Below are 15,080 nucleotides of genomic sequence, written 5' to 3'. Positions count from 1 at the left end.
CAACTTAGGGTAAACGACAAGCGGCACTAAAGCAATCAACAATATGTCAGGACCTTTCCATCCCAGATCCCTCCCGAGATCACATCAGGCCATGGCACACTCATGACAGATGGTCAGCTGATTCCTGCTTGACTGTTGAACTGCAATAGCAGACACAACCTTTGAATAAGTGTGGCGCTATTTCTGGAAAACATTAACAGATCCTTTTTAACTACCCTTTTGATTTATGGACACAGTTCAGCTTTCATAACCCTCATAAACTGTAACATATGTAGCGCCACCTCACCTCTTCTTTTCTTAAAGGGACTTTGTCAGCAGTTTTCTGCAATGTGACCTAAAGACACCATGCTGTAGGAGTTAAAACAGAGAATTCAGCCCTAGTGCTTATCTCAATGTCTGCTAAATAATGTTAGTTTAAGCCTCTTATCTTTATCATTAGTGGGTCTCAGCAGTATGAGTTGTAGTCAGACTCCGCCCCCTTCTGTGATTAGCGCCTGCTATGGAAATGTACACAAAAAGCATGATGTGTGCGGAGGCAGCTCTCCCAGGACTCTTACATGCTAAATCTAAAATCTTTCACTATGTCAGAACGGCTGAAGCCACTAATCTAAGTGATACATCGTTGAACTCAGGGCTACTTTGTCCACATCTTGCTGCTCTTAGATGAGGTAGCAAAAACCTGCTGACAGATTCCCTTTAAGTGCGAAACATGGAGTCAGGGATTTCTATCTTCAAATATATGGGGGGTCCCAGTGGAATACTCATCTGTCCCGCATATTGATGTAGATATAAATGTCTCTTATTAAAGTAATATTCATGTGTTAAGAGTAGTGTATGGGGGGGGGGGTCCAATGACATATTGCCAAATCCCGCAATTGGGCCCCCCTACTCCCCGTACTGAATCAGCTCTTTCCATAACTCTCATAAACCCATTTTCTCCAAAAGATGTCCTCTGATAGCCATGTTTTTTTGACTTCTGGATGGGCAGGCCAAAAATAAAAGGAGTTTGGGATGGACGAAACCCCCTACACCATGCGTCTAATCAAAATGGATTCTTAGCTTCATTGTACACCTTTCAAGCAAACATCCAATGTATACAAAAAGAAATAACACAAAAAAAAAAATCACAAATAAAACAGGATATAATTGTTCTTTATTTTACATTATATTATAACAAAAGCGAGATTTTATAAAAAAATGGAGTAAGGAGTGATCCCTAAACTTTAAAGGAATCCTGCAGGACAGACTTTTTTATGGGGACATGCCGAGGGGAGATGCATTATTCATTTTCCCTTATGTATAGGTTTTGTCTGAAGGGGTCTCTTAATGCAGACCTACAGCAAAGCCATTAAAAAAAAACATTTGTGACCAGTCACTCAGCGAGGAGGTTCACGTTTCCAATCTAGAATTAAAAACTCAATATTTGTTATGAGATTCATTCAGGCTTCCCCTTTATATTCATTTTAATAGGGGGCAAAATGAGACGATACTTGAATTTCTATAGACCTTTACTTCCTCCTTGCCATGACAGAACTCTATTCTAGGATAGAAATCTTTAGCTGAAATAACTTCCCTATTTTATCAAAAAAGGAAATTGCAAACAGTGTTTAAATATGGAATCTGCTAATGAATAAAGTCCTGTGATTACAGCAGCATCAGCAATAATTTAAGCATCTTTCTCCTTTCTTTTCCTGCAGTGTGAGATGAAAGGGAGTATATGCCACTGTATGAGGCTGGTTTCAAACGTCCATGTTTCAGGTACGTGTGACATCCGTTTTTAACATGGATGCCACCCGTACTCATGTTATTATTTGCTGTTACTCACACGTCCGTATTTTCACATGGACAGTGTGACCTCTCATGACCCCGCACGTACACACGCAGACGTGTCCGTTTTTTTCTCAGTACGGATGTCACACGGATTACACACTGATGTGATTCGTGTGCCATCAGTGTGACACGTATGTGACATTATACTCACTGAATATTCAGTGCCCTGTGGAGCTGGAAGCAGGAGCAGCGCTGGGGACTTCAGTGCCGGGGACCGCATCACTGCGTGAGTATACAGCTGTGTGTGTGTGTGTGTGTGTGTGTGTGTGTGTGTGTGTGTGTGTGTGTGTGTGTGTGTGTGTAGTGAGAACCTGGAAGCTAGATCATCACAGGGACAGCATCGGGGACTCGTTATCACAGTTCCCAATGAACTCTGATGAACCCGTGAAGCTGTGGCGCGGGGGTCATCAGGATGTCATCAGTGTTCACTGTGCTTGCAGAATACTCACCTGTCCCCGCGATGCTGTCCTCGGTGGTGCTGTCCCCAGCGCTGCTGCTCCGGCTTTCAGGTCCTGAGTGCGGTGAATAATCGATGAATATAATGAGCGGCGGTTGTGAGCGGGAGGCAGCAGAGCCGAAGACAGCAGGTAAATATGGAAAATCTTATTTCACGGACCCGTGTTTTCTCCGGTATCTGTCACACGTATGTAAACATGGATGTCACACGTGTGACACATGTATGACCATAACCATGCATGTGACTGGTACCTGATTAAACACGGACATCTGGAACCGGCCTTAGTGACTAAGACCAGTCTACAACTCCACTGTATCAGTGACTAAGACCGGCCTGCACCTCCACTGTATCTAGCTGATTATTCTAATTTCCAAAAATTAAATTAAGGAGAGCTGTGCAAATAAATGAGCTGTAAGGGACATCCTAAGGGATATTTGAGCACTGAATGGGTAATAGTCAGTAATAATTTAAGCATCTTTCTCCTCTCTTTTTGTAGTGTGAGAAGAAAGAGAGTATAAGGCACTGTATCCGTGACTAGGGCTGGTCTACACCTCCACTGTATCAGTGACTAGGACTGGTCTACACTTCCACTGTATCAGTGACTAGGACTGGTCTACACTTCCACTGTATCAGTGACTAGGACTAGTCTACACCTCCACTGTATCAGTGACTAGGACTGGTCTACACCTCCACTGTAACAGTGACTAAGACTGGTCTACACATCCACTGTATCAGTGACTAAGACTGGTCTACACCTCCACTGTATCAGTGACTAGGACTGGTCTACACTTCCACTGTATCAGTGACTAGGACTGGTCTACACCTCCACTGTATCAGTGACTAGGACTGGTCTACACCTCCACTGTATCAGTGACTAGGACTGGTCTACACCTCCACTGTATCAGTGACTAAAGCCTGCTTTACACGTTACGATTTTGCACACGATATCGTATGCGATCGTAACCGCCCCCATCGTATGTGCGGCACGTTCAATTTGTTCAACGTGTCGCACATACCATTATTTCCCGTCACACGTACTTACCCGTCCATACGACCTCGATGTGGGCGGCCAACGTCCACTTCCTGGAGTGGGAGGGACGTTCGGCATCACATCGACGTCACGTGGCAGCCGGCCAATAAAAGCGGAGGCGTAAACATCCCGCCCACCTCCTTCCTTCCGCATTGTTGGCTGGGAGCCGTGGGACACAGGTAATATCTGTTCATCGTTCCAGGGGTGTCACACACTGCGATGTGTGCTACCCCAGGCACGATGAACAACCTGACGTTCAATTTTTAGGAATTGAACGACGTGCATGCGATGAACGTTTTACCGTTCAATCACAATCGCACGTAGCTGTCACACACTACAATGTACCTTACGATGCCGGATGTGCGTCACTTACGACGTGACCCCGCCGACACATCGTAAGATATATTAACAAAAAACAAAAACAAACGTAGCTAGATATATTGTAGCGTGTAAAGCGGCCTTAAGACTGGTCTACACCTCCACTGCATCAGTGACTAGGACTGGTCTACACCTCCACTGTATCAGTGACTAGGACTGGTCTACACTTCCACTGTATCAGTGACTAGGACTGGTCTACACCTCCACTGTATCAGTGACTAGGACTGGTCTACACTTCCACTGTATCAGTGACTAGGACTGGTCTACACCTCCACTGTATCAGTGACTAAGACTGGTCTACACCTCCACTGTATCAGTGACTAGGACTGGTCTACACCTCCACTGTATCAGTGACTAGGACTGGTCTACACCTCTACTGTATCAGTGACTAGGACTGGTCTACACCTCTACTGTATCAGTGACTAAGACTGGTCAACACCTCCACTGTATCAGTGACTAGGACTGGTCTACACCTCCACGGTATCAGTGACTAGGACTGGTCTACACCTCCACGGTATCAGTGACTAGGACTGGTCTACACCTCCACTGTATCAGTGACTAAGACTGGTCTACACTTCCACTGTGTATGTTTCAGTTATGTGAAAACAAGTCTAGAAAAACATACTTTACACACGATACAAGTATTAGTTTACAAGCCAACTATGTACAGTGGGGAGAGCCACTTAAAAAGGGATTAATCTAATAACCCACAGGTCAAATGGTGACAGTAAGGGGCCAAAAAAAGACAAAAAGTCTCCTGTACTGTGACCAGCGAACAAGTAAAATAGCAAACAAAGCAGATTATATGAGTGTCCAAAAGGAACCAGGCAAATGGTGCAGACGGCAGGCATTTTAGACATTCCCTCAGAGTCGAACCACCCACAGTGAAATGAGGATCGCAATGGCGGTCAGGATGGATGCGGAGGGAATGGCGGCTGAATTGCAGAGCTGGGTGTAGCAGCATGAAGGAGACGTGGTCACTTTTACACCAGCGTATGTGGTCTGAGAGTCCTGAAAACAGTTTGTGGGTGAAGAACAAGACTTTTTCTGCAAGGAGAGCGGACCTGAGGAAAGAGAGATATACATAAGTGAAAATAGTAGTAAAAAAACCCCCCACAGAATTATTAACTACAGCCGTTTCATTATTGTTGTGGTTTTTTTTTATCTTTGGGGGTAAATCGAACTTTTCTTTGTTTATTTTTCTTTGTTACTTAGTCCTTATTGGGTAATTTAACCTTCAGTTTCTTAGTTGCTGTCAAAGGCCTACATGCCACCACTCAACCCTTTAAATGCTTCTGTGATGAGCTAGAAAAGCATCTGTAGCACGGGGATTTCAGGCACGGGTCTCGTACCTGCTTTACTTGTCACCAGGCCGGTGTGGTGATCTGAGATGTCACTGTTCCTGCCCGGCTTCGTGCCCGGAGGTGTACACCAATAAGGAGGGAGTATGATGGGGGTTGTAATAGGAAGATTGTTATGACGCCACCTGTGGTACGCGGCCAGAAATTAGCCGGCACTGCTGTCGCTGTCCTCTGGGGCGCATGGTAATAGCAGCAGAGATGGTGTCGCTCTCCACAGGAGGGATGATGAGAGGAGTAATGATGGTGATGGCCTTTGGCGCCGAGGCGCGGGGGCGTCGGTAGTAAGAGTCCGAGTCAGATGCTGCGGTTCCAGGTGTCTTTACTAACTCTATGTGCTGCTCGCCCCGGTAGTAATAGTCACCCGCTGTGATGGGCTTCGTCGACCTCAGATAAGTTAGAAGCAGTCACTGGTGTTTTAAAGAAGAAAGTCCTTTGTCAGAGTTGCCTTCCAGCCGTGAGGAACTTGGGCTGAGCACTCTGCTCCAAGCCGCAGGCCCCGTGAAGAGAAGAGAAGAAAGTGGTGATGGTGTTCCTGAACTGGTGTCCCGGGTAGACTGGCTCAAGATTGTGTGAGTGTGCTCCTACTTTTACCAGGTGGCTGGCTTAAGTGATCGGGGAAGTTCCATGCATCGTGATGGCCACCCCCCTGCCTATCCTGAGCCATCTCCCCCTGTGGGAAGGCTCCAAAGCTTTATGTAAGGTGTGAATGTGGAACAGCAGTGATAAACCCCCCTCATTATCCGAGGCGAATATCGCACCTTAAGTAAGGTGCAATACTCTGTGGCGACTGGAGAATCAGGGGCGCCACACATCCAAGGGGTTAAACTGCTTCATAGTCTGCTTCATCTATTTTGTACATCTGCTGCCATATAACAGATTTCACCAAGGGGTTAAAAGCCATGTAACCAAATGTTGACAAAGGCCCATGGAGCAGAAGCATCTACCTATCACCTACACACTATATATCATAAGGTTTTGCTGGGGCCCCTGCTGAAGTGGGTAGAATTTGTTTTGCATCTACTGTGCAGAAATCTAGAGAGAAGTAACAATAGTCACGAAGAAGGGGGTAGAACGGTAACACAAAGGTGTCATATGGGGGCTTTGCACAAACTTTGCCAACTGTCATGGCGGCGTCAGGCTCTGTTCACATTGCAGATTCTGACATTCAGCCTGATGGTTTCTCTGATTCCTGGGATCAACACAGGCAGACTCTGGCATTGACCTGCTGTGTGCTGATTCTTAGGCAGGCTAGCAAGGGTTAATCTCTGTTGGTCTGCTTGCTCCTTTGATCACATGGTTCAGGAGGCCTATCACATCTGCTCTCCTCCTATTTATGCTGGTTGAATCCTTCCACCAATGCCAGCTATAGCTTATCTTTGTTCACGTGTGAGGAGTGGTGACCAAGACTTCCTTGCGATTATTGCTAGTTGCGGTTGTGGAGTTTACACCTGTTTTATAGCATCCTTCTCTTGTTTTTCCTCCTGAATCTGTTATTGCCTTAACCTTTGTGTGTGCGTGCTGTGTGACAGAGTTTTGGTTTTCTCTTCATTCCCTTTATCTGGGGTGTTCCTCTCACTCCTGTCCCATCCCTCCCTGGGGGGAGGGGGAATCAGATCAGGACTGGTCAGGAGCAGGGCCAGGAAGGAGACCCAGGTCTCTTCACCATTAGGAGTATCCCTGAGATTAGGGATAGGATTGGGCCTCCTAGCTTGAGGGACAGCTTAGGAGTCTTGGTTCCTTGCTATCCCATAGCCATCGTGACAAAACGCTCCTCGAATCTAAACCTAGAGATCATCACCTTTCAAACTTTTTCCTGTTCCAACCATTAGTGTTATGCCAAACAATATACCCGTGTCTTCCATGATTTAGGAAGTTTGTGAGTAGTCAGTAAAGTTATTATGTATCCATCCTAAAATGTGAGAATCCCGTCTACTCCAAATGATGTCACTAATTCTACATCTCTCAAAATGTAATCCTGGCTCAGAGAATGTGGAATGTCATCTATCCAAGCTAAGGGTGGAAGGCACCAACATTAGATGTCCAGCAACAATTACCACACACTGTCTTACCTGTCTTCATTGTCTCCGTCAGACACACCTCTAGAGGTTCACAGGGGGTGGTTTTTGGGGGAAGAATACAGGTACCATAATCACAGGTATAGCATTCTAGAGCATTACCTAAAGGAAGAAAACACAAATCAAGTGATATATACAAGTAATACCGAACACAGTGATCATCTAATGCAGTGTCACCTCCTCCTCACACTACTACACCAGGACCTGTATACACAGCACAGTGCACACAGCAGTGTCATCTCCTCCTCACACTACTACACCATGACCTGTATACACAGCACAGTGCACACAGCAGTGTCACCTCCTCCTCACACTACTACACCATGACCTGTATACACAGCACAGTGCACACAGCAGTGTCATCTCCTCCTCACACTACTACACCATGACCTGTATACACAGCACAGTGCACACAGCAGTGTCATCTCCTCCTCACACTACTACACCATGACCTGTATACACAGCACAGTGCACACAGCAGTGTCATCTCCTCCTCACACTACTACACCATGACCTGTATACACAGCACAGTGCACACAGCAGTGTCATCTCCTCCTCACACTACTACACCATGACCTGTATACACAGCACAGTGCACACAGCAGTGTCACCTCCTCCTCACACTACTACACCAGGACCTGTATACACAGCACAGTGCACACAGCAGTGTCACCTCCTCCTCACACTACTACACCAGGACCTGTATACACAGCACAGTGCACACAGCAGTGTCATCTCCTCCTCACACTACTACACCATGACCTGTATACACAGCACAGTGCACACAGCAGTGTCATCTCCTCCTCACACTACTACACCATGACCTGTATACACAGCACAGTGCCCATAGCAGTGTCACCTCCTCCTCACACTACTACACCATGACCTGTATACACAGCACAGTGCACACAGCAGTGTCATCTCCTCCTCACACTACTACACCAGGACCTGTATACACAGCACAGTGCACACAGCAGTGTCATCTCCTCCTCACACTACTACACCATGACCTGTATACACAGCACAGTGCACACAGCAGTGTCACCTCCTCACACTACTACACCATGACCTGTATACACAGCACAGTGCACACAGCAGTGTCATCTCCTCCTCACACTATTACACCAGGACCTGTATACACAGCACAGTGCACACAGCAGTGTCATCTCCTCCTCACACTACTACACCATGACCTGTATACACAGCACAGTGCACACAGCAGTGTCATCTCCTCCTCACACTACTACACCAGGACCTGTATACACAGCACAGTGCACACAGCAGTGTCATCTCCTCCTCATACTACTACACCATGACCTGTATACACAGCACAGTGCACACAGCAGTGTCATCTCCTCCTCACACTACTACACCATGACCTGTATACACAGCAGAGTGCACACAGCAGTGTCATCTCCTCCTCACACTACTACACCAGGACCTGTATAAACAGCACAGTGCACACAGCAGTGTCACCTCCTCCTCACATTACTACACCATGACCTGTATACACAGCACAGTGCACACAGCAGTGTCACCTCCTCCTCACACTACTGCACCAGGACCTGTATACACAGCACAGTGCACACAGCAGTGTCATCTCCTCCTCACACAACTACACCAGGACCTGTATAAACAGCACAGTGCACACAGCAGTGTCACCTCCTCCTCACACTACTGCACCAGGACCTGTATACACAGCACAGTGCACACAGCAGTGTCACCTCCTCCTCACACTACTACACCATGACCTGTATACACAGCACAGTGCACACAGCAGTGTCACCTCCTCCTCACACTACTACACCATGACCTGTATACACAGCACAGTGCACACAGCAGTGTCACCTCCTCCTCACACTACTGCACCAGGACCTGTATACACAGCACAGTGCACACAGCAGTGTCATCTCCTCCTCACACTACTACACCAGGACCTGTATACACAGCACAGTGCACACAGCAGTGTCACCTCCTCCTCACACTACTACACCATGACCTGTATACACAGCACAGTGCACACAGCAGTGTCATCTCCTCCTCACACTACTACACCATGACCAGTATACACAGCACAGTGCACACAGCAGTGTCATCTCCTCCTCACACTACTACACCATGACCAGTATACACAGCACAGTGCACACAGCAGTGTCACCTCCTCCTCACACTACTACACCATGACCTGTATACATAGCACAGTGCACACAGCAGTGTCATCTCCTCCTCACACTACTACACCAGGACCTGTATACACAGCACAGTGCACACAGCAGTGTGATCTCCTCCTCATACTACTACACCATGACCTGTATACACAGCACAGTGCACACAGCAGTGTCATCTCCTCCTCACACTACTACACCATGACCTGTATACACAGCAGAGTGCACACAGCAGTGTCATCTCCTCCTCACACTACTACACCAGGACCTGTACAAACAGCACAGTGCACACAGCAGTGTCACCTCCTCCTCACATTACTACACCATGACCTGTATACACAGCACAGTGCACACAGCAGTGTCACCTCCTCCTCACACTACTGCACCAGGACCTGTATACACAGCACAGTGCACACAGCAGTGTCATCTCCTCCTCACACAACTACACCAGGACCTGTATAAACAGCACAGTGCACACAGCAGTGTCACCTCCTCCTCACACTACTGCACCAGGACCTGTATACACAGCACAGTGCACACAGCAGTGTCACCTCCTCCTCACACTACTACACCATGACCTGTATACACAGCACAGTGCACACAGCAGTGTCACCTCCTCCTCACACTACTACACCATGACCTGTATACACAGCACAGTGCACACAGCAGTGTCACCTCCTCCTCACACTACTGCACCAGGACCTGTATACACAGCACAGTGCACACAGCAGTGTCATCTCCTCCTCACACTACTACACCAGGACCTGTATACACAGCACAGTGCACACAGCAGTGTCACCTCCTCCTCACACTACTACACCATGACCTGTATACACAGCACAGTGCACACAGCAGTGTCACCACCTCCTCACATTACTACACCATGACCAGTATACACAGCACAGTGCACACAGCAGTGTCATCTCCTCCTCACACTACTACACCATGACCAGTATACACAGCACAGTGCACACAGCAGTGTCACCACCTCCTCACATTACTACACCATGACCAGTATACACAGCACAGTGCACACAGCAGTGTCATCTCCTCCTCACACTATATACCATGACATGTATACACAGCACAGTGCACACAGCAGTGTCATCACCTCCTCACACTACTACACCAGGACCTGTATACACAGCACAGTACACACAGCAGTGTCATCTCCTCCTCACACTACTACACCATGACCTGTATACACAGCACAGTGCACACAGCAGTGTCATCTCCTCCTCACACTACTACACCATGACCTATATACACAGCACAGTGCACACAGCAGTGTCATCTCCTCCTCACACTACTACACCATGACCAGTATACACAGCACAGTGCACACAGCAGTGTCATCTCCTCCTCACACTATATACCATAACATGTATACACAGCACAGTGCACACAGCAGTGTCATCACCTCCTCACACTACTACACCAGGACCTGTATACACAGCACAGTGCACACAGCAGTGTCATCTCCTCCTCACACTACTACACCATGACCTGTATACACAGCACAGTGCACACAGCAGTGTCATCTCCTCCTCACACTACTACACCATGACCTGTATACACAGCACAGTGCACACAGCAGTGTCATCATCTCCTCACACTACTACACCATGACCTGTATACACAGCACAGTGCACACAGCTGTGTCATCTCCTCCTCACACTACCACACCATGACTTGTATACACAGCACAGTGCACACAGCAGTGTCATCTCCTCCTCACACTACTACACCAGGACCTGTATACACAGCACAGTGCACACAGCAGTGTCATCTCCTCCTCACACTATTACACCATGACCTGTATACACAGCACAGTGCACACAGCAGTGTCATCTCCTCCTCACACTACTACACCATGACCTGTATACACAGCACAGTGCACCCAGCAGTGTCATCATCTCCTCACACTACTACACCATGACCTGTATACACAGCACAGTGCACACAGCAGTGTCATCATCTCCTCACACTACTACACCATGACTTGTATACACAGCACAGTGCACACAGCAGTGTCATCTCCTCCTCACACTACTACACCATGACTTGTATACACAGCACAGTGCACACAGCAGTGTCATCTCCTCCTCACACTACTACACCATGACCTGTATACACAGCACAGTGCACACAGCAGTGTCATCTCCTCCTCACACTACTACACCATGACCTGTATACACAGCACAGTGCACACAGCAGTGTCATCATCTCCTCACACTACTACACCATGACCTGTATACACAGCACAGTGCACACAGCAGTGTCATCATCTCCTCACACTACTACACCATGACCTGTATACACAGCACAGTGCACACAGCAGTGTCATCTCCTCCTCACACTACTACACCAGGACCTGTATACACAGCACAGTGCACACAGCAGTGTCATCTCCTCCTCACACTACTACACCATGACATGTACACACAACACAGTGCACACAGCAGTGTCACCTTCTCCTCACACTACTACACCATGACCTGTATACACAGCACAGTGCACACAGCAGTGTCACCTCCTCCTCACACTACTACACCAGGACCTGTATACACAGCACAGTGCACACAACAGTGTCATCTCCTCCTCACACTACTACACCATGACCTGTATACACAGCACAGTGCACACAACAGTGTCATCTCCTCCTCACACTACTACACCATGACCTGTATACACAGCACAGTGCACACAGCAGTGTCATCTCCTCCTCACACTACTACACCAGGACCTGTATACACAGCACAGTGCACACAACAGTGTCATCTCCTCCTCACACTACTACACCATGACCTGTATACACAGCACAGTGCACACAACAGTGTCATCTCCTCCTCACACTGCTGCACCATGACCTGTATACACAGTACAGTGCACACAGCAGTGTCACCTCCTCCTCACACTACTACACCATGACCTGTATACACAGCACAGTGCACACAGCAGTGTCATCTCCTCCTCACACTACTACACCATAACATGTATACACAGCACAGTGCACACAGCAGTGTCATCTCCTCCTCATACTACTACACCATGACCTGTATACACAGCACAGTACACACAGCAGTGTCATCTCCTCCTCACACTACTACACCATGACCTGTATACACAGCACAGTGCACACAGCAGTGTCATCTCCTCCTCACACTACTACACCATGACCTGTATACACAGCACAGAGCACACAGCAGTGTCATCTCCTCCTCACACTACTACACCATGACCTGTATACACAGTACAGTGCACACAGCAGTGTCACCTCCTCCTCACACTACTACACCATGACCTGTATACACAGCACAGTGCACACAGCAGTGTCATCTCCTCCTCACACTACTACACCATAACATGTATACACAGCACAGTGCACACAGCAGTGTCACCTCCTCCTCACACTACTACCCCATGACCTGTATACACAGCACAGTGCACACAGCAGTGTCATCTCCTCCTCACACTACTACACCATGACCTGTATACACAGCACAGTGCACACAGCAGTGTCACCTCCTCCTCACACTACTACCCCATGACCTGTATACACAGCACAGTGCACACAGCAGTGTCATCTCCTCCTCACACTACTACCCCATGACCTGTATACACAGCACAGTGCACACAGCAGTGTCACCTCCTCCTCACACTACTACACCATGACCTGTATACACAGCACAGTGCACACAGCAGTGTCATCTCCTCCTCACACTACTACACCATAACATGTATACACAGCACAGTGCACACAGCAGTGTCACCTCCTCCTCACACTACTACCCCATGACCTGTATACACAGCACAGTGCACACAGCAGTGTCATCTCCTCCTCACACTACTACACCATAACATGTATACACAGCACAGTGCACACAGCAGTGTCATCTCCTCCTCATACTACTACACCATGACCTGTATACACAGCACAGTGCACACAGCAGTGTCATCTCCTCCTCACACTACTACACCAGGACCTGTATACACAGCACAGTGCACACAGCAGTGTCATCTCCTCCTCACACTACTACACCATGACCTGTATACACAGCACAGAGCACACAGCAGTGTCATCTCCTCCTCACACTACTACACCATGACCTGTATACACAGCACAGTGCACACAGCAGTGTCACCTCCTCACACTACTACACCATGACCTGTATACACAGCACAGTGCACACAGCAGTGTCATCTCCTCCTCACACTACTACACCATGACCTGTATACACAGCACAGTGCACACAGCAGTGTCATCTCCTCCTCACACTACTACACCATGACCTGTATACACAGCACAGTGCAGACAGCAGTGTCACCTCCTCCTCACACTACTACACCATGACCTGTATACACAGCACAGTGCACACAGCAGTGTCACCTCCTCCTCACACTACTACACCATGACCTGTATACACAGCACAGTGCACACAGCAGTGTCACCTCCTCCTCACACTACTACACCATGACCTCTATACACAGCACAGTGCAGACAGCAGTGTCATCTCCTCCTCACACTACTACACCATGACCTGTATACACAGCACAGTGCAGACAGCAGTGTCACCTCCTCCTCACACTACTACACCATGACCTGTATACACAGCACAGTGCACACAGCAGTGTCACCTCCTCCTCACACTACTACACCATGACCTGTATACACAGCACAGTGCACACAGCAGTGTCACCTCCTCCTCACACTACTACACCATGACCTCTATACACAGCACAGTGCAGACAGCAGTGTCATCTCCTCCTCACACTACTACACCATGACCTGTATACACAGCACAGTGCACACAGCAGTGTCATCTCCTCCTCACACTACTACACCATGACCTGTATACACAGCACAGTGCACACAGCAGTGTAATTTCCTCTTTACATGCTGATATGTATAATATGACACATATTACATACATTGGCATAAAGAATTATAGTAATTTACTTATACACAAATCTTATTTTCCATTCTAGGACATTCTTAATATAATATCGAAATATAATATCTTAATATAATATCGAAAAATATAGAAAGTATAATTTACTTTGTTGGCTTTTTCTCACTATACATCAGTGCCCTGTCTCAGCATCAAACATCAGTACAATGTAGTCATAGTCATTCCTCATATACTACTTCGCCCATGAAATCCTTCTTGTAGCCTCTATAGTATTATCCACTCCTCTCCCTCATCCTCACATAAAGGACATATTAATTGCTATTTACCTAAATGGCAAGCCAGAAGAGTAAAAAAGGCGACTGTAATCCAGGTCTTCATGGCTGGTGAGTGCGGGGATCGTCTGTGCTGCGGAGTCTGAGTCTCGTCTCCTTATCCCGTGCCCCATCTCTTACTTTTATAGGAAAGGTGGTCTAAGATTACAGCTCCACCCCAAGATATTCACAAGACATTCCTGAATTTGCACTTCTTCTATAAGACTACACTGTAGCTGGAGAAGTTTAATTTTTCCCTTTATCCTATCTGGCCTTACCCATGTTTTACCAAACCCTTATCGACAAGTTACTACGGGTCTCGGGCTGGCATCACACTTGGAAAGTTTTTTTGAGCCAAAACCAGAAATAGATTAAAAAAGGAACAATAAATATAAAAGACAGACTAATTCTTCTTCTTTTTAGATACACTTCTGTCTTTGGCTTGGATGGGGTTAATCCTACCTCTCAAAAGGGGTTAGAAAAACAACATTCCTGTAGAAACAGCGCCACCCTAGTCTATAGGCTTTGTCTGGTATTGCAGTTCAATACTATTCCACATG

At 47.3% G+C, this 15,080-nt stretch overlaps 1 protein-coding gene across 1 annotated transcript; it reads right to left on the bottom strand.

Moving 5' to 3' along the window:
• Nucleotides 1-1,136: 1,136 nt before the first annotated feature.
• LOC142250993 (prostate stem cell antigen-like) lies at nt 1,137-14,682 on the bottom strand. Its single transcript, XM_075323461.1, has 3 exons — nt 14,536-14,682; nt 7,126-7,233; nt 1,137-4,759 (listed from the first exon to the last, which is right to left on the bottom strand). Exons 1-3 carry the CDS (start codon nt 14,585-14,587, stop codon nt 4,560-4,562), a joined length of 360 nt encoding a protein of 119 aa, XP_075179576.1. The 5' UTR covers nt 14,588-14,682; the 3' UTR covers nt 1,137-4,559.
• Nucleotides 14,683-15,080: the final 398 nt, after the last annotated feature.

Source organism: Anomaloglossus baeobatrachus, chromosome 9 (assembly GCF_048569485.1).
Source record: "Anomaloglossus baeobatrachus isolate aAnoBae1 chromosome 9, aAnoBae1.hap1, whole genome shotgun sequence".
NCBI lineage: Eukaryota > Metazoa > Chordata > Amphibia > Anura > Aromobatidae > Anomaloglossus > Anomaloglossus baeobatrachus.
The sequence above is the reverse complement of the archived record's forward strand: the minus strand, read 5'-3'. Positions and strand labels throughout refer to the sequence as shown.